Source organism: Amphibalanus amphitrite, unplaced genomic scaffold (assembly GCF_019059575.1).
Source record: "Amphibalanus amphitrite isolate SeventyFive unplaced genomic scaffold, NRLGWU_Aamphi_draft 000615F_arrow, whole genome shotgun sequence".
In the NCBI taxonomy this organism is placed as follows: domain Eukaryota; kingdom Metazoa; phylum Arthropoda; class Thecostraca; order Balanomorpha; family Balanidae; genus Amphibalanus; species Amphibalanus amphitrite.
In genome coordinates, this window is record NW_024882109.1 from 382,923 (window position 1) to 403,197 (window position 20,275).

A 20,275-nucleotide genomic window follows, 5' to 3' on the forward strand; every position below is an offset into this window, starting at 1 on the left:
GCACCGACTAACACATCATTGTCCAGCTTCCCACGATGAATGTGGAATAAAAACATGATATCGTACTGTATGAATCTAGACTTGATGGAGCGCACTTTAAAATGTGAGAGTAAAACCAAGTAGTCCAGGTCGTCAGAGCGCCTGTCAGAGTAACGAGCTAACCACATCAGAAACTTGTGCTGCACTCGCTCGAGCCTTGTCAGGTGAGATGCAGCCGCTCCAGCCCATATGACACAGCCATACTCGATGATTGAACGCACATGAGCGTAGTACGTACACAACATGGTTTTGTGATCAAAGGCGGCTCTGCTGTAGCGTCGAGACAGTTGCATACTACGGATAATCAGTCCTAACATCCGGTTTGCCTTGGCAACAGTCTGGTCAACGTGGGCGGCAAACGTAAGCTTGGAGTCGAGGATTACTCCTAGGTCTCGGACTTCGGATCGGCGCTGTAGGGTAGTGCCATCTAGAGTGTATGTGGCTAGGATGGGAGATTTTCGTAGGGAGAAGGAGATGACATGACATTTGGTAGGATTTAATTTTAGACGCCATGCAGCAGACCAGGTGGAGAGACGGTTGAGGTCGGCCTGGAGCAGTTCTGTGTCAGAGTGGGAGGTGATGCGGTGGTAGAGTTTGATGTCGTCTGCGTACATGATACAGTTGGTTTGGATAAGGGTGGGCAGGTCGGCGGTAAGACAGATGAACAAGAGGGGACCACAGACACTCCCTTCCGGCACGCCGGATCTGACAGGAGCCCAGTCAGAGCACATGCCGTCTAGCACCACTCTCTGACGACGGTTGGTTAGGTAGGACCTGATCCAGGATAGAGCGCGCCCAGTGACGTTGAAGGATGTTTGGAGCTTGTGGAGGAGTAGGATGTGGTTGACACTGGTGAAGGCAGAGGAATAATCAGTATAAATGGAGTCAGTTTGAGCACCAGCCTGGATGGAGTCCCAGCTGTGTTTGAGGAACACGCTGAGGTTGGATGAACAGGATCGGTTGGGAAGGAAGCCATGCTGACTGGAAGGTAAGGACGGGAGAACGTGGGCCAGCAGGGTGTCACAGACGACTCTCTCCAGGACCTTGGAGCAGAGGGGGAGAAGGGAGATACCGCGATAGTTATTAGGATTCTTTTTGTCGCCTTTTTTGTGGATGGGGATAACGTTGGCGTCTTTCCAGACCTTGGGGAAGACAGCCTGAGAAACGGAGAGCCTGCAAAGAATTTCAAGGGGGACGGCCAACTCTGTGGCGCACTCGTGGATAATACGAGCGCTGAGCCCGTCTGGACCACAGGCATTGTGCTTACCAATGCTGAGAAGCAGCGAGTGAACTTTGCCAGGTGGAATAATGAATTGGTCTAGGATAGGAGAAGGAAAGACAGGAGCATCAGGTAGGCCGTCTACTTGGGGTTCACTAAACTTGGATCCAAAAGTGTCGTTAAAAATGTTGGCGCAGTCAGATGCTTTAGAGTAGGATTGACCGTTGTGAATCAGGGTAGCTGGGCGATGGGAGGATGACTTGAGAGTTTTGATGAAGGACCAGAAGCGTTTAGGATTATCACGGAAATCACGGACGAGGCTCAGTAGGTAGTCGCGATATTTGGAGTCTGCGACACGTTTAAAATCAGATCTGGCTCTGGAGAAGGCAAGGTCATGCTCAGGAGAGGGTTGGGATTTTTTCAGGCGATGGGCATGGTCCTTCTCTCTCAAAGCACAACACACGTCCCTGTCAAACCACGGCGGGAGGCGGCGAGATCGCGTCACGGTTGGCACATAGTCAGCAATAGCAGCGTTCAACAAGTCATAGAAGAGTTCAGCGGCAGAGTCTACGTCTAAATCATTCAAAATAGACCACGGAAGACATCTAAGAGCGGCACGTAACTGGTTAAAATCAGCGGCTCGATAGTTAAATCCAGAGGTTCTGGTGACCCGAGGAACGGCTGACAGTTGCACGATAAATCGAGAGCATGTCTCTAGGTGATCCGATTCAAACACACCCTCACCCACAGTCGTATCGATGTCCCCACCCCACGAGAGCACCAAATCTAGCACAGCATCGTTCCTTGTGGGAGCGTGCACAGATTGAGTAAGTCCGTTGATGTTCAGATTCTCAACGAATTGTTCAGATTCTCAATCAGGGTTGTATACCAATCAAGTCGATTGAATTGATTGATTTGATTCAACGCGTATTTTGAGTTGATTGGATTGAGTCGATTGACTTTTCGAGATGACTGGTTGACTGACTCGTTTGACATTAGCGACTGGTTGACTGATTTGATTCCCGAAAATTAGAGTGACTCATATGATTGAGTCGATTGAATGGAAAGTTCAAATAAGTTTTAGTTGACGAAAAATAATGACACCAATTGATGACATCAAAGATCACAAAACTACACTGAAAACTGCTTGTCATCACAACTGCAATATGGGGTAGATGGCCAAATAAAGAACAGGGCCTAAAGATGAACAGCCAACTTTGACTTTCAACTGCAATAACTGCTCCAATCCTGGTGATAGAACCTGGCGATGCACCTACCTACCTTTCTGCACTCAGCAGGAAACGTTTTTTTAAATCCAGATGATAAAGTGCAAGGCCCTATATACTAATAAAGTGTGATTAATTAATAATTCACATCTCCACATCTCCTCAGAAACAACCCACTGAACTCTATAAATATCTGAAACCCCTACAAAAATAACTGAAACAAAAGCGCCGTTTTCGTCTCGCCAAATTTGCTGCATTTGTTTAATTTGCAGCAGAACGTTTGTTGATCCTTTTCTCCTGAGAGCCTAAGCATAACATATTTAATATATTTCATTTCCCTTAAAATATTTTACCGAATATTATAAAGTGGTTTTATTTCAAATGAAATAATAATTAAAACGAAATTGGTGTTGTACAACCTTTTTATTTTATGATAATCTACATCTACCATACTACATGATTTTCAATGACGTCATCTCACCAAAAAATCAAAAGATGTAGAATAAGGATTTTTAAAAGCTTAGCATACTTGTTGGCAAAACGTTTTCTTTGTTTTTTTTTTTTCGCAGTCGCACCGTGCCGTTTTCGCGTTTTAATTTTCTCCTTGTTCCTACTTCCTTTGTCCTTAACTTATCCTGTGGTTCCAGAGTCCCTGTCCTCTCCATTTCCTTTTAAATATATTTTTAATCCTCATCCCTTTCCCCCAGTCCTAACAGTTTCAAATTGTATTGCAATAAAATGTTTTGAATTCTTCACATATAACCTATCTACCTTCGTTGGTACTGTTGGTAGCCAGTGACACATCTAGGCAGGTAAGTAGGTACCTACCTGCTTTCCTGCTGTCTTCATAAAGCATACCTAATGAAGTTGTGAAATTTGTAGCACATTTTCAACACTTTCATATGGTGTCAGTGTGGCATGAAACCTAGCTAGGTTCATTATGTTTAGGGTTCATTTCAGAAGAGCTCCGCATAACTCACATAAGAGACAGACAGGGGCTTTACATGGGGTAGATGGCCTGATGACTTAGCTGGAATATGGCCAAAGTTAAATTGACAACTTTTAGGTGAAAGGTGGTGATTTGGGTTAAGGGGCGAGTCAACTACTGGGTTATTTTGCACCCATTAAATGAAACATAGACCTCTACATACCATGTAGAGGTCTATGTAGAGGTATGTAGAGGTCTATGAATGAAACTTCTGCTCCAATTCTACCCATTGAACCTCAATATCATGATCCACCTGTCCATCACTAGGTATCCTTCCTTATTACATAGAATCTTTGAATGGCAATGCAATTTATAATTTTAAATGACAATATTTTTATGTTTCTTCTGTAGGTAGGTAGGTAGGTAGGTACACCAGACTGCTATGGACACTTTTCCAAGTTGGTGGGGCAAAAAACCTAATGTATGTCTTGGTTTGAGTCGTTTGATTGAGTTGATTGATTCCTTTCATTGTCGCGTTTGAGTCGATTGAATCAATTCCCGAAAACTGCTCTGACTTGATTGATTTGATTGGTTTCCCAAATTTGTCGTGATTGAATTGATTGCTATTGATTGAGTCGTATACAACCCTGTTCTCAATACTGGACAGCGTAAGAATAAAACAGTAGGATCTTACAAATCTAGTCAGATAGCGTTGGTTATTAAAAGGAAAAGGAGCACCGAGGCAGGATAAAGATAACATATTATACAGTTTATCCCTCCGATTTAAAGTTTGCATTATAAGCCGCTGTTAAATTTCAAACAGCAAAGCAGCAGACCATGCACAGCTGGCATACGTTGCAGGTCATCCCCGGGAGTTTCGGCCAAATATGTCACGACTCAAATTTGCATATTATGAGCACGGAATCTGACTATACCTACGCTGATATAGCTTGCTGTTAAATATTTTTCAAAAAAGAATCTCACAGGAAAATTCGCAGGAACTCCTGAAAAAATGTGTTTTGTAAATTGCAAACATCCGACTTACCTACTATTATTTCAAAGTGATGCATTCGCATAGTGTGGTATTTTAAATATGGAATTCCTGCAGCCAACCTTAGTGCTAGACTCGTCAAACCTAAGGACAGGTTGGGGGTGAAGGAGAAGGCTGGGCTGGTCTATCAGAATAAGTGTCAGTGCGGAAAAATTTATGTAGGAGAAACCGGGAGAAAGCTAAGGACGAGGGAATCGGAACACAAACGAGCTATAGCAAACGGAAACCGGGATCACTCAGGGATATCTAAACATGTGCTAGAGACAGGGCACTCTATCAAATGGGACGAAGTTAAAATTTTGGATTATGAAACGAACTGGGGTAAACGAAAGGTGAAGGAGGGTTTTTACATTTCCAGGGTAGATAGACACAATAGCATTAACATCTTACCTGGGTGGGAGGTGCCTGATATGTACCGGGCACTACGTGTGTAAGGCGCTTTTCGATGAGGCTGAGTGAGCTGTCAAAAATAGTCACACTTGCTTTTGGATTGTTGAAAATTGTTTTGTTGTATAGGCGTGTGGCTATCAGAGCGAATTTATGCAAGCTTGTGCGCCTGCGAGTATGTAACGATTACGATCCTATAACGATTACCATCGATTAATGTGTTATCACCCCGATTGTGCGAACTCGATTGTTACTCGATTGTTTTATTACGAACTCGATTGTTACTCGATTAATATGTCATGACCCCGATTGTGCGAACTCGATTGTTACGACCACGGATCACGAACTCGATTATTACGACCACGGATCACGATTAATGTCGAATGTTTTATTACGGATGTTACGGACGATGACGACCTAATTATGAGTTATTATTTGTTATCATGTATCAAACTGTTTTGTGCATCTATGCTTGAGACGTACCGTTACAACTTCTCCTCGTGGCGGTTTACTTTTTGGTAGACATGTTTGAAACGTATTGTCTTGTGTTCTAATGCATTTAAAAAGCAGGCTGATGAAGGAGGCAGCAGCCCCCGAAAGCTACCGATCATATACATATTACTGGTGTCGAATAATTCGTTTCTGAATACGCATAGTGTGGTAAAAATTCATCCGACCCACCCACTAAGTGTGACAGAAAAATTTTGATTTTAGACGGAATCTAATGGTCGCCTGCTAATGTCCTCGATCGACCAGTGATTTGATTTCTGAGTGTGTTATTACGTTTCATAACAAGCTGAATGTGAATTATATCGGTATTGTAGACGAGGTTTGTTGCACCACCTTGCATCGATCTACCTTGCCACCAGGTTCTGTACGTGCGTGCAGGGCCTCAGTCAACGGTTAATGAAAACGCTCCTTCGTGAACGCAATGGCTGGCCCAAGACACAGTGAAATATTGCTCGTCGCCAACTGAAACATGGTCAAACACGGTTCGTCCCTCCCCTGATTCTGCCAATATAGCGCGACGGTCTTTAACTATTAATCGGCTCTGCCATCCAAAGGAAAAATTAATAAAAAATAAAGCATTCCAAGTTATCGGCGACTCACATTTTCATCATTAATAATTAGTTCATGAAGAGTGTCGAAATGTCTTAAACTTGAGCCTGAAAGCGACTAACTAGCGTGGAACCTTTCGAAGCGTGAGCGTAAGTTGCGGGTTTTGTAGCCTGAACTTTGACCATCCAGCAACTCCACTTAGAACTTATCCAAGTGCAGACGTCAAGATTAAATATTGCAATATGATTACAATATGCGCTCGGGAAAAGGTCACGGCTAATCCAAAGCAAGGAGAGGGAGGTAGTGGTGCGGGGATGATTAGGAATGGGCACGGGGCGTCAAATCAGCGGACTAGTGACGTCAATTTCGGATCAGATATCTGGGATAAGGAAACCACAGAAAGCATAAAAATGAAAAAAGAACAATAGAAAACAAACAGTCAACTCATTAAAAGGGAAGAAAACATAAAAAGTGTATCGCTGATGCCTTTTAAAGGGTGATACAAATGTTGATTGATAGGTTAACTGCTTTTAGGTACTTGTGTTATGTGACGTGCAACGCTGGAAACCCATTTTATGGATGTATTCCTAAATATCTGATATGATATGATTTAGGTTTTTCAGTTAAAAAGCATTTGGCACAAAAGTACGTATAAAACAGCAAGAAAGCATACGTATTAAGAAAATTAAAAAAAAAACATACAAAACGGTACCTATATAGGTATATATAGGTGTATCAAATAGCATCCGATTGCCATTCCCAATCATGTTGAGACGGCCAGGCAACTTGGAGGCGGTCAAAGACGGACTTTCCATGCCACCCCGACGCCCGAGGCCTTTCCCACGTCCCGCGCCTGCCGGCCGGCCGGCCCGCGGACTGAGTTGGAGACTGAGTGACTGAGTGACTGAGACTTAGAGTGAGTGAGTGCCCGGTGGACTGACCTGCCGCGTCGACGATCCACCTGCCGATGGGGATGTAATGCCAGTACGGACGGTGGTCAGGGTGGCCGATACCGGGCACCGCGTGCTGCAGAGACAGCGTGAAACTGCCGGCCAGGTACAGCGTGTCCGAGACGGCCAGGGCCGTCAGGTAGCTGTTTGTCGAGCTGCGCATCCGGCGACGCGTCAGCACCAGGATGCTCACCAGGTTCCCCACCACGCCGAGCAGCATCACGATCGGAGTCAGGATACGCTGAATCACGAAACGCGTGTCGGCCACGGCCGCCGCCATCGCCGGCGAGAACGGCGACGACGCCGGTGTGGTGGCGTTCGTGGCATTATCAGCCAGCGAGGTCGTGACCTCGGCCAGCGACGGGCCGGCCAGCGTCGCGTTCGACATGGCGCCGACGGGAGGGAGCACGCGCCGGACACTCGCGCGCTGTCGACTCTCCGCACCGCCGCGCCGCACCGCACTGCCGCCCGGCCGGTGAGCCGCCGCCGCCGCCGCCGCCGCTTGCCCCCCGCCACAGCCCCCCCCCCCCTCCTCAGAGCCCCGGGCGGCGCGCATCGCCGGGGGGGGGGGGAAGACCGTGCCAGCACCGCGCGTGCGCCGTGCAAGGGATACAATGCTCGTCTCTCACCGGACGTGTAGAAGGTAAACATTGGGTAAATTCAATTATCTGCTTCCTCCAGCCGATTCCCTTTTATTATCCCGCTCAACACGTTAACCAAACTGCCATATATCGCCGAGCGTTAGCTATAGACAAACGCTAATATTATCAGCTCATCAGGCACTTGTAGATGTATGAAGAGTGCTCAAGATATGCTAATTATGTTGTAGTATTTTTCAATGATCTAAATATATGTTCTCAGTTACATCGTTGCGCTGAATATTTAAATCAGATACCTGAGAAGCAAACGAAAACAAGCATTTTATTAGAGGCTCCTGGCTCTCGGCTGAGCCATGGATAGGTACAGACTTTCTAAGAAGCTCAACTGTGGTTGTGGATCAAAATGTTGATCTTATCGATCGTTTGCAGCTCTGTGTCTGAAATACTAGACTCGCAAAGAAGAACGGTTTTGTGATTGCGTTTGACACGCAAACAGCTTAGCGCGGATCACCGTTTACTGCAGCTAACAGTTTAAGTCTATGTGATCGCTTTGTCATAGACTTGTGGTGTTGCAGGGCAGAACCAAAATTGCTTTCACCATCCAATTGTGTGTATATCTCCATACGAATCATGTGATATGGAAATGCGGCAGTAATTACGATGTACTTTGACTCAAACAGCTAGCAATGCTTTGTTCGCTTTTAGAGGGATAATAAGAGACGCTTCTTATCTCGACACTATTGATGGGTGCCAAAGTGCATCGCTAGAGCAGTGCGAGAGGCACATCCAACTTTCCCACGGTCGAAAGCGTAGAACTAAGGAGACACGCGATGGCAGCCGTTTTATTCAACAGCAGCCATTTACTATTCACGTATCCCAGTAGTTTCTTTTGACCAAGATTTACTATGGACGTCAAACCCCTTGAGACCCCACTTTTTTGCGATAATTTTTAAATGCGTCAACTCTCGTTGACAATATTCTGGCAATGTGTGTTTCAGAGCCTGCGGAAACTTTTATTACTAAGGTATTTTGACGCCAAACGATTATGAAAGGTACTTTTTATTCACTCGTAATGCTAAGGTCAATTCAGGCCCGGGCAGAGGCTTGCGCTCGGCCACACTGGAGCCCCGCCACCAGCGCCATCTGCTCTTAATGTCATCTACCAGCGCCCGCCACCGCTACCAGCTACCGCCCACCATCAAGCCTGAATGGAGCGCGAGACGCGAGTGACCGGTCGCCGGGCAAGGAGCGCCGGAGGGGTAGGGCGGAGCTTAGCGCTGACGTCATTACGTGGCTCCGCCCCACGAGCGCGTAGCCTCTACCCACACAGCAGATTCGTTCCGTGAAATTTAACATTGCGAGTGAATGAGAAGTACCTTTCATAATCGTTTGGCGTCAAAATACCTCAGTAATAAAAGTTTCGGCAGGTTCTGAAACACACATTACCAGAATATTGTCAACGAGAGTTGACGCATTTAAAAATTATCGCAAAAAAGTGGGGTCTCAAGGGGTTTGACGTCCATAGTAGGGGAAGTTGGGGGAACGCCGAAGACTTTTTTTCTGACGCCCGTAGCACGCAAGGTAGACAACATAAGCTATTCTTGTTGAAATCATTCGAGAGGCCAGTCTTTTGCCTTTCAAAAATACCAGGCGCATTTGATGAATTCGCATACCGTTAAACGCACAAACTAAAAATATCTAAGAAGTGACTTTTTCGGCGTTGCCCCGGACTGCGGGGAAAGCCGAAAATGGGAGAAATGATCTACGGGTAATGCCGACATTGATGTTTTGCCATTTTATCTCAAACTTTATCCAGAATTCATCAAAGCTGACACGCGTTTTAAGAGCTTGAGGACGCGGTGCACACTGGAAGTTATAATTGTGTGATATAATAAGAAAATGCCAGGTAAATCATTCCTTATAGGTAACAGGCCGTTGTGTCGGTTGAAAGTGTAATTTGTGTGACAAAAAATACGCGTTGCTATTCTACAGCAGTGAAGTCCACGTAGCGTGCTTTTAACCAGGGTTGTATACGACTCAATCAATAGCAATCAATTCAATCACGACAAATTTGGGAAACCAATCAAATCAATCAAGTCAGAGCAGTTTTCGGGAATTGATTCAATCGACTCAAACGCGACAATGAAAGGAATCAATCAACTCAATCAAACGACTCAAACCAAGACATACATTAGGTTTTTGCCCCACCAACTTGGAAAAGTGTCCATAGCAGTCTGGTGTACCTACCTACCTACCTACCTACCTACAGAAGAAACATAAAAATATTGTCATTTAAAATTATAAATGGCCATGCAATTCAAAGTTTCTATGTAATAAGGAAGGATACCTAGTGATGGACAGGTGGATCATGATATTAAGGTTCAATGGGTAGAATTGGAGCAGAAGTTTTATTTAATGGGTGAAAAATAGCCCAGTAGTTGACTCGCCCCTTAACCCAAATCACCACCTTTCACCTAAAAGTTGTCAATTTAATTTTGGCCATATTCCATCTCCATTTACACTAAATATCAGATATTGCAGTTGAAAGTTGGCTGCTTGGATTTTGGCAGTGTTCGTGATTTGGCCATTTACCCTACACCATGTCTATTTTAATGGATAATAGTTATGCATCAATAACATATTAACCATAGGGAAATAGAAATAAATATCTTACCTGCATCATGCATGTGACGGTTTCGGTTAGACAGAGACTGACGGGCAGCCTGAAAAATCTTTCCACACAATGTGCATTTGAGACGTGGGATGTTGTCAGATTGGGAAGGAAGAGATTTGAAGTATTTAGCGGTCCACGACTCTGGACGTAGCATGTCAATGTTAGGTACCTATATGTGAAGAATGCAAAACATTTTATTGCAATACAATTTGAAACTGTTAGGACTGGGGGATAGGGATGAGGATTAAAAATATATTTAAAAGGAAATGGAGAGGACAGGGACTCTGGAACCACAGGATAAGTTAAGGACAAAGGAAGTAGGAACAAGGAAAATTAAAACGCGAAAACGGCACGGTGCGGCTGCGAAACAATTGAAAACGTTTTGCCCATAAGTATGCTAAGCTTTTCTAAATCCTTATTCTACGTCTTTTGATATTTTGGTAAGATGACGTCATTGATTATCATGTTATATGGTAGATCATCATAAAATAAATCGGTTGTACAACACCAATTTCGTTTTAATTTTTATTTCGTTTGAAATAAAACCACTTAATAATATTCGGTAAAATATTTTGAGGAAAATGAAATATATCAAATATGTTATGCTTAGGCTCTCAGGAGAAAAGGATCAACAAACGTTCTGCTGCAAATTAAACAATGCAGCAAATTAGCTATTAATTAGTTACGTTACGTAAACGTAATTAGCGAGACGAAAACGGCGCTTTTGTTTCAGTTATTTTTGTAGGGGTTTCAGATATTTATAGAGTTCAGTGGGTTGTTTCTGAGGAGATGTAGTGGAGATGTGAATTGTTAATTAATCACACTTTATTAGTATATAGGGCCTTGCACTTTATCATCTGGATTAAAAAAAAATGTTTCCTGCTGAGTGCAGAAAGGTAGGTAGGTGCATCGCCAGGTTCTATCACCAGGATTGGAGCAGTTATTGCAGTTGAAAGTCAAAGTTGGCTATTCATGTTTAGGCCCTGTTCTTTATTTGGCCATCTACCCCATATTGCAGTTGTGATGACAAGCAGTTTTCAGTGCAGTTTTGTGATCTTTGATGTCATCAATTGGTGTCATTATTTTTCGTCAACTAAAACTTATTTGAACTTTCCATTCAATCGACTCAATCATACGAGTCACTCTAATTTTCGGGAATCAAATCAGTCAACCAGTCGCTAAAGTCAAACGAGTCAGTCAACCAGTCATCTCGAAAAGTCAATCGACTCAATCCAATCAACTCAAAATACGCGTTGAAACAAATCAATCAATTCAATCGACTTGATTGGTATACAACCCTGCTTTTAACACGTGCGTAATCGCACGTTTTCGGCATTACCCCAGCCAGCCATACTTTCATTTGCAGGCCCATAACTTTTCAACGTGCTGTATAAATTTCAAATAGGCAGCACACTTATGCAAAGACATGCTAAAGATTACTTGACCGAATTGGCCAGACAAACGGTAGCATAATGAGTAAGAAATGCAGCTTCAAAGGCGCATGTAGTATAAGGGAAATGTACCTTGAAAACGCTGTTGGCGCCCTCACAGTCGAAGTATTCCGAATGACGATTCGTAACAAACATGCGATAATTGTAGTTACTTAAGCTTCAGAGCATCACTGACAGGTGGCATCCATGTCTTACGGTTTTCGAAATATCTCGAATTTCGGCTTTGCCCCAACTCCGGCATTGCCCCAACTTCCCCTAGTAGCGCTTTGGTTTTGTAAAGCGTGTTACATTATAGAAAACTGGTAAAAATATGCGTTTTGAACAGTTGTTGCAGAATTCTTGAATCACTGTATCATAGTGGTGCTCTCTCTGTTTAAAAACACAGCCGCATGTAAGTCTGTAGTTCTGGCTAATAACACTTGTTTTTATCCCTGTCTGAACGGTAAATGGTCTTATGGATGGATAAAATATTAGTCATATCTATAGCCCACAGTGCAGCTTTGGACACGAAAACATTACTTCGTCGATAGCATATTGTGAGGAAAGGGAAAAAATTGTCTCGCCGCTTAATCGACTTTTTAAAACTCCGCTGCCAAATTGTAAATAGCATGCTAACGTGGCCGTTGACTGCATAGTGTTGTGGACCTGTTTCGGGCCGATTCTTGTAATACACAGCCATATGTATTTATAGTGCAAGGTCAGATATTAAGGAAGGCTGAGCCAGCAATGCTTTTGTTCCGCGCGGCGGTCGAATCGGATAGATATCCTCCATATCAATTGAAATTAAAGCAACAGCTTGAAACTCCAAATGGGTTCTTAGTTCCTCCTTCCTAGTTCCTACCTTAATTACATATAAGGTCATGGACAATTCTAACTGCGCTTTGCCATTTGGCTGCATTATTGGCTGCTGATTTGAATGCTGAGCGTAATCGATACCTGTGTGACGCATGTAGTCCTTACCAGTAGCGGCGAAACACCTTCAATCAAGGGGGGGGGGGGCACTGCCGACTTTTGGTCCCATTCTTTCCATGCAACGCCCGTAGAACTAATGTTAAAAAGCCAAAATCATAGGGGAGCACGGTGCCCCGGTGCCCTCCCCGTTCCGCCGCCTATGGTCCTTACTCCTTATTGTCCTAAAAAGCTTCTTGGGACTTTGGATTCGCGTACCTTCTACAATATACGTCACACTACTCGCAACACACCACATCTAAATCTGTGGCACTTGACGTCAGGTCTTTTGATAAGAAATGACACATTTTGCTAAGATTTATCGGAAACCCGATGTACAAATCACTAGATGAATGATGATTTTAGTCCACGAAAGGGTCCAGGCCTGCAATCACCATGAATTTCACTCGGTCATACTGTACAGTGTACATTACTTTTGGCAGCGCACCGACGTGCAAACCATTCAGCGGCTAGTAGCCTTTTAACCCTATTCCTGGCGGGCTCCGCCGGGACAAGAAACTGGCGGGGGGGGCCGATTCGGCCCCCCCCCCCTTCAGATCTCAAAAACTACACATCGCAGCGACAAACGGTAAACGGCATCGGATACGCACGGTCAAGATCTACAATTTTTACAAAGGTCATTTTCAGGTCAGGTCAAAGATGACGTCACAGGGGTCGAAAAAGTCAAAATGGCGGCGCTAGATATGGAGAGAGTTTTTCTCGAATAACTTTCGAATTAGACAAGATAGGAACAAACTAAGGGCATCATCGTGATCCTCTCGTCAATCCGCATCGAATGATATATATGTTGACCTCGAAAGGTCAAGGTCAAAGGTTGACCTCAGGTCACGTGACCTCGAGGTCATCATGTATATCATTCGCTGCGTCTTGACGAGCTGAACACAATGAGACCATCCACGCGTCTGTATCTTGTTCCTGTACGGAGTTATTGGCCAAAAACCTTTGGTAACCTTTGATGACGTCACATGACCTCACAGCTGCCCAACAGCAAAACAGACCTCAAGGTAGTGAAGGTTGATCGTATATGAAGTCAATGTCATGTATGGTATATGGGGCCATTCCGACCCGTTTTAGTGGTAAAAACGGGGAGTTGATTTTTCCCCCATTGACTTATAATGGGGAGGTCGCGAAACTGACCTGACCTTAGGTCACCGATATCAAAATTCCGAGATATACAAATTGCACATACTGGTACCCTAACTAAAGCCTGAAGAGAAGAAATTGATCGGTCAAAAACTCTAGCTCTGGCGTGATTGCAAACTTTTCTGAGGTAGGGTCACCAAACCGCCTCTGGTGACCTGACCTGAGGTCAGATCAACTCAAAACTTTCAGACATGTTGCGTAGAAGCCTTTTAGGAAAAGTCAGAAATTTTGAGCTTCCTAGCTCAACGCGTTTGGGAGAAATAACCAAAAAACCTCAGGGGGGGGGGGGCTCCTGAGGCCCCCCCCCCCGCCAGGAATAGGGTTAATTGGATGTTTTTATAATGCCTTAGACTGGATGTTATAAACTTTGACGGAATAAGCTGATGCTACAAACAAATTCGCGAATCGCGATAGTCGTCCGAGAACGGAATATATGTATTTATTACAAATTCCCAGCATCCCGTTCAGCCTATAATTCCAGCTCTTTTTTAACCATGATTGAAACAGTATCATTTGGTGTTTACTGATGTTGACCGGCTGACTTAGCCTGGTCACGACCGCAGGGCAAGTACGTGACCGAAATGTAGGAGCAAATATTGACACAGTCGACTTTCAGATGTGAATACCAACTGTTTGAGTCAGAATCGCCAAGGTGCAGTCCCGATTGTAAGTTTATCTAGTTTTCTCAGCACATTGGACGCTATTCCAATTGAAAACTTTATTTGGTTGTTGTAACTTACATTTATTGTAATGGTTAAATTTACCGTAACCGGACAAATCTTCGTATGGCATTTATTCGTCGCGCAATATTTCGTCCGCATTTCTTCGTCCGCAAATCTTCGTCGGCGCATTTATTCGTGTCGCATTACTTCGTCTCGCATTTCTTCGTAGGTGCAAAAATTCGTAGCGCATTTCTTCGTATCCGCATTTCTTCGTCGGCGCATTTCTTCGTCAAGCATTTTCTCGTCCACGCATTTCTTCGTCTACGCAGATCTTCGTCCGCATTTCTTCGTCCACGCAAATCTTCGTCTGCGCAAATCTTCGTCCGCAAATCTTCGTCCCCGCAAATCTTCGTCCGCAAATCTTCGTCCGCATTTTTTCGTCCACGCATTTCTTCGTCTACGCAAATCTTCGTCCGCATTTCTTCGTCCACGCAAATCTTCGTCCCCGCAAATCTTCGTCCGCAAATCTTCGTCCGCAAATCTTCGTCCGCAAATCTTCGTCCGCATTTTTCGTCCACGCATTTCTTCGTCCAATCAAATCTTCGTCCGCAAATCTTCGTCCGCAAATCTATGTCTGCGCTATCTTCGTCTCCGCAAACACTCGTCCACAAATGTGGTTCAATAAAACCATGAAGAAATATCAGACAGTCAAGTGAATGACGAATTTGATGCATGGAATGGATGATCGAAACTTTTGAAGTCAGGTAGATGAGGTCAGTCAGGTGAAGCTATTGTATTTGGAGCCGACAATTGTAACATTCCATATCATTTGTGTCCCGGACATTCTTTTTTTCGCGGTCGTTGAATGACAATATAATCTCTTGTACCCTCGCCGGCATAGGCGGCGGAACGGGGAGGGCACCGGGGCACCGTTCCCCTCTTTAATTTTGGCCTTTTAACAGTAGCCCTATGGGCGTTGCATGGAAAGCATATTGGACCAAAAGTCGGCAGTGCCGTGCCCCCCTTAATTGAAGATGTTCCGCCGCTACTGCCCGCCGGACCTATTTGTTTTTTACGGTACACGCCGGCCGAGGGGGCGGCCGGCGGGTACGACCCCCCCCCCCCATCGCCGTTTCGCCACTGGCGGAGCTAGCGCGTCGCGGAAAAAAACGAGCGTGTGCGCCATTACGAGCCGCAGAGATTAATACCCGATTCTAAGGCCTTCTAGGTCAGGGGTCGGCATACGGCCCGCGGGCCGGATCCGGCCAGGTGGGTGACGGTTGGATCCGGCCCGCGACCATCTGACGTCCGGCCCGCGGCTGGTATCAGCGACTTACATCGTGTTCCGGCCCGCCCCCCCCCCACACACACACACCGCCTGGAAGGTTAAGCGAGTAGACCACGTGAAGCCGCCAAGTGCACGCAGCTGCAGCAGTCGTTGATGCTGCGCGCAAAAGCTGCTGACCAAATCTTACCGTTAGAAGTTTTGTCTAGAAGTAGAATTAGACAAAAACACCCGCAAATGGTGTTTATAAACTCATGAAGTGAGCAAAGAAAGAACTGTTGTGCCAAAGCACATTTGAGTCACTTTTATATCGGAGTCGATTTATGAAGGAACCGCGGGCCGGAACACGATGTAAGTCGCTGATACCAGCCGCGGGCCGGACGTCAGCTGGTCGCGGGCCGGATCCAACCGTCACCCACCTTGCTGGATCCGGCCCGCGGGCCGTATGCCGACCCCTGACCTAGAAGGCCTTAGAATCGGGTATTAATCTCTGCGGCTCGTAACGGCGCACACGCTCGTTTTTTTCCGCGACGCGCTAGCTCCACCAGTGGCGAAACGGCGATGGGGGGGGGGGGTCGTACCCGCCCCCTCGGCCGGCGTGTACCGTAGAAAACAAATAGGTCCGGCGGGCAGTAGCGGCGGAACATCTTCAATTAAGGGGGGCACGGCACTGCCGACTTTTGGTCCAATATGCTTTCCATGCAACGCCCATAGGGCTACTGTTAAAAGGCCAAAATTAACCCGCGCCCCACTGGGGGGGGGCTATTTATAGCCCCCCCCCCCCTCCCGTTTTTCTGCAATAACTTCCAAACCGCTTGACGAATCGACACCAAACTTTCAGTACCTTCGGCTGCATCAATTTGACACCTTGTGTCAAAATTTGAACTTCGTAGCTACCATAGGTCGGCCGGAAATGACGTCAGAGTGACGTCATGTTCGTCCGATTTCGACGCAAAACATTGAACCACGGCAATCGCTCCCAAGAGCTCAGTTTTTAAGCTAGATCCAATTTCTTTGCATGAAAGAACTCAGAATTGACCACGCTATCAAACTGCTATCTCGGATTTTCAAAATTTTGAAAATTTCGAAAATTTTATATAATAATATTCAAAATTTATATTTTTATATTTTTTTTTCAAAAAGTTTTTGACTTTTCGAAAAAACCGGAATATATGTGACAGAATGCATGATTATGACTAACTCTAGCAAGTTTTAGCTAAATATCTTCAAAAATGGCCAAGTTATACGCATTATTGCAAAAAATTCACAATTATTAATTTTTCAAATCAATTTTTCAGTACGTATTTGGCATCGTACACCAATATAAATGGCACCATCGTGTTCCTGAGCTCAAACTGCATCCATTAGACACCTTTTTTGTTGAAAAATTTCAACTTCAAAATTTGACCTTTTTTTACCTGAAAGTGACCTGACCTAAGCTAATTTCGACTCAAAATGACCTTGAATGACACAGACGACATCAAATTCGAAATCTATGGCCTAAATGGACCATAAAACATGTGTCACGTGATCGACGCATGATATAATATTTTCGTGACCTGTGATGACCTGACCCTGACCTGAAAATCAAAGTACAAGTTTGGTACCCTCAAGGTATCTAGAGCATCTGTTCACGAGTGTGGAAACCAAAAATGAGCCTGATCTGACTTGTAAGACGGCGGCCAGAGCCCAAAATGTGAACAAGCCAAAGTGCTAATAATTTTTACTTTGACCTGACCTGTGACGTCATCGGTGACCTCGAGGTCAATGAAATTAGGTTTCGCTCGACAGTTTTTCCGAGGCTATCAGACGCCGTTTGAATTTTGACGATCGGCCCAGTAGTTTCGGAGTTAGGAGGGGGGCTATGAATAGCCCCCCCCCCCCCCCAGTAGGGCGTGTTATACACAGACCCCAGTGGGGCGCGGGTTAAAGAGGGGAACGGTGCCCCGGTGCCCTCCCCGTTCCGCCGCCTATGCCGGCGAGGTTACAAGACTCCAAGAGATTATATTGTCATTCAACGACCGCGAAAAAAAAAGAACGTCCGGGACACAAATGATATGGAATGTTACAATTGTCGGCTCCAAATACAATAGCTTCACCTGACTGACCTCATCTACCTGACTTCAAAAGTTTCGATCATCCATTCCATGCATCAAATTCGTCATTCACTTGACTGTCTGATATTTCCTCATGGTTTTATTGAACCACATTTGTGGACGAGTGTTTGCGGAGACGAAGATAGCGCAGACAAAGATTTGCGGACGAAGATTTGCGGACGAAGATTTGATTGGACGAAGAAATGCGTGGACGAAAAATGCAGACGAAAATTTGCAGACGAAGATTTGCGGACGAAGATTTGCGGACGAAGATTTGCGGGGACGAAGATTTGCGTGGACGAAGAAATGCGGACGAAGATTTGCGTAGACGAAGAAATGCGTGGACGAAAAAATGCGGACGAAGATTTGCGGACGAAGATTTGCGGGGACGAAGATTTGCGGACGAAGATTTGCGCAGACGAAGATTTGCGTGGACGAAGAAATGCGGACGAAGATTTGCGTAGACGAAGAAATGCGTGGACGAAAAAATGCTTGACGAAGAAATGCGCCGACGAAGAAATGCGGATACGAAGAAATGCGCTACGAATTTTTGCACCTACGAAGAAATGCGAGACGAAGTAATGCGACACGAATAAATGCGCCGACGAAGATTTGCGGACGAAGAAATGCGGACGAAGAATTGCGCGACGAAGAAATGCCATACGAAGATTTGTCCTGGAATCTAAATTTACAGTTAGAACGGTTAAAATGCAGGCTGGTAAAGAATCAAAGAATGCTGATAGTCAGAAGTATAAGGAGCGAATACGTATGCCAATGGAAAACAGAGGGAAGGGATGAGAAGGCCAGGATCAAATGTTAAAGGGAGGAACACTGAGGGTGAAGAAGAAATTAATTTTTTGCTTAGGATATCGACAACAACAAGTGACAAAACTGGACCATATTGCAGGCAGACTCAATAGGTAGGTATATCATTTTCTGTTGCATAGGCTTGGAAACAAATAAAAAATAGATACGTAACTTAATAAAAACTAAGGTAAGCCCTAAATTGCAGTGTTTCAGTTCGCTGTAACATGCCGTGAGCGCCCTCCTCCATGGAGGAGAAAACAACAGTGGAAGTAAAACAGTGCACTGTTTTACTTCCACCCCGTCCTTTTCTTCCGAGAACGCGCCGGCAGTATTTCGCTCCTGGCAGACGCTGCGCACCTCATAAATCCATCCGACGCTGCGGGGAGGGGAAAGACTCGGAGCTCCACACGAACGCCTCTTTACACTTTTGGTGAGAAGGATTTGGTGCTGCCGTAAACGATGTTTAAAAAAAAGCTGGTCTGGAAGTGAATGAGTCTGGCATATGTTTTGAGTCATGACACATTTTCGTATTAACCCGCGCCCGGCTGGGGGTCCTGGATTTCCACGCCCTGCTGGGGGGGGGGGGGTGTTTGAGCACCCCCCTTGTAACTCGGCTCCTGGGCCACGTAGCGATACGCGGAAGGCGGCGTTCGAAAGAGCGTCAAAAATAATGACGAAATCACTTTGGTCAATTTTTTGGTCAGGTCAAAGGTCAGGTCACCAGAGGTCATTAACGGCAAAATTTCGCCGATTTCCAGGTCGAATGTCGAAAATTTCCAAGAAGCCAACGCATAACTCGGGAACCAATAGAGCTACAGCACCGCGGAAAAGCGCACTCGATAGCCCTATTTAACCCTCGCCGGCCGAGGGGGGGGGGGGCAGGTGCCGCCCCCCCCATAGGGTTTTTTCGCGATAGCTCCGAACACGCTGGCGATAGAGAGCTGAAACTTGGCATACCTGATCTTTGATCCAAGCCGGATCTTTTGACACCAACCGCATTTTTGGGTCAGGTCAGGTCACTGACCTATGACGTCATAAGTGAACCTCTGCACGGTCTTCAGATGTCGCAACTTCGCAACGCCCTCACTGCCAGAGGAGATGTCACAGGGAAATGAAACTTGCAGGATCTAGTATCCATTATGAGTCCCACAACTTGTATATCTCGTATTTTTCCTAAAGGTCATATGAGGTCAGGTCATTTTCGTGACCTCACCATTAGGCATAAGTCAATGGGGAAAAATGAAAACTGCTATTCTGGCGCCGGGAACGATCTCCAACTGTCTCAAGCACACAGAATCGTGATTTGATGCACTCCTTGCAAGGTTAGATGCGTCACTTTTGCAATGTTGACCTTGCGTGACGTCATTTATGACGTCATCAAGGTCATATTAGTTTTTCGTCAATAACTCTTGATCAAATTGAGCTAGCGAGTCGCGAAAGCCACCAATGGACTCAGGAAGACCTGCCGAATCGAATGATATGCGACATGACCTCTTTCGACCAACTTCGTGACCTGGGGGTGCTGACCTGACCTTGACCTGAGGTCAACACCCCAAGTTGACCTGACCTGGACAAAAAGTATATCATTCGATGCGCCTGAGCGAGACGAACACGATGCTGCCAAAATCGGCGCTCTGCGGCCGTTTTTTGCGAAGTTATTCACCAAAAACTGAACCGTACCTTGGGGCACGTGACCTGACCTCAGAGGTCACCAGTTGACCTAGGACCTT

General features: G+C 45.3%; 1 protein-coding gene across 1 annotated transcript in view; it reads right to left on the reverse strand.

The window, feature by feature from the left end:
- LOC122363320 overlaps positions 1-7,294 on the reverse strand; it is a 31,619-nt gene extending 24,325 nt beyond the window's left edge. Inside the window, exon 1 of the mRNA XM_043332447.1 lies at positions 6,851-7,294. Within this exon, the coding sequence (XP_043188382.1) occupies positions 6,851-7,247 (397 nt within the window). The 5' untranslated portion in view covers positions 7,248-7,294. The remainder of the gene's footprint in view (positions 1-6,850) is intronic.
- Positions 7,295-20,275: the final 12,981 nt, after the last annotated feature.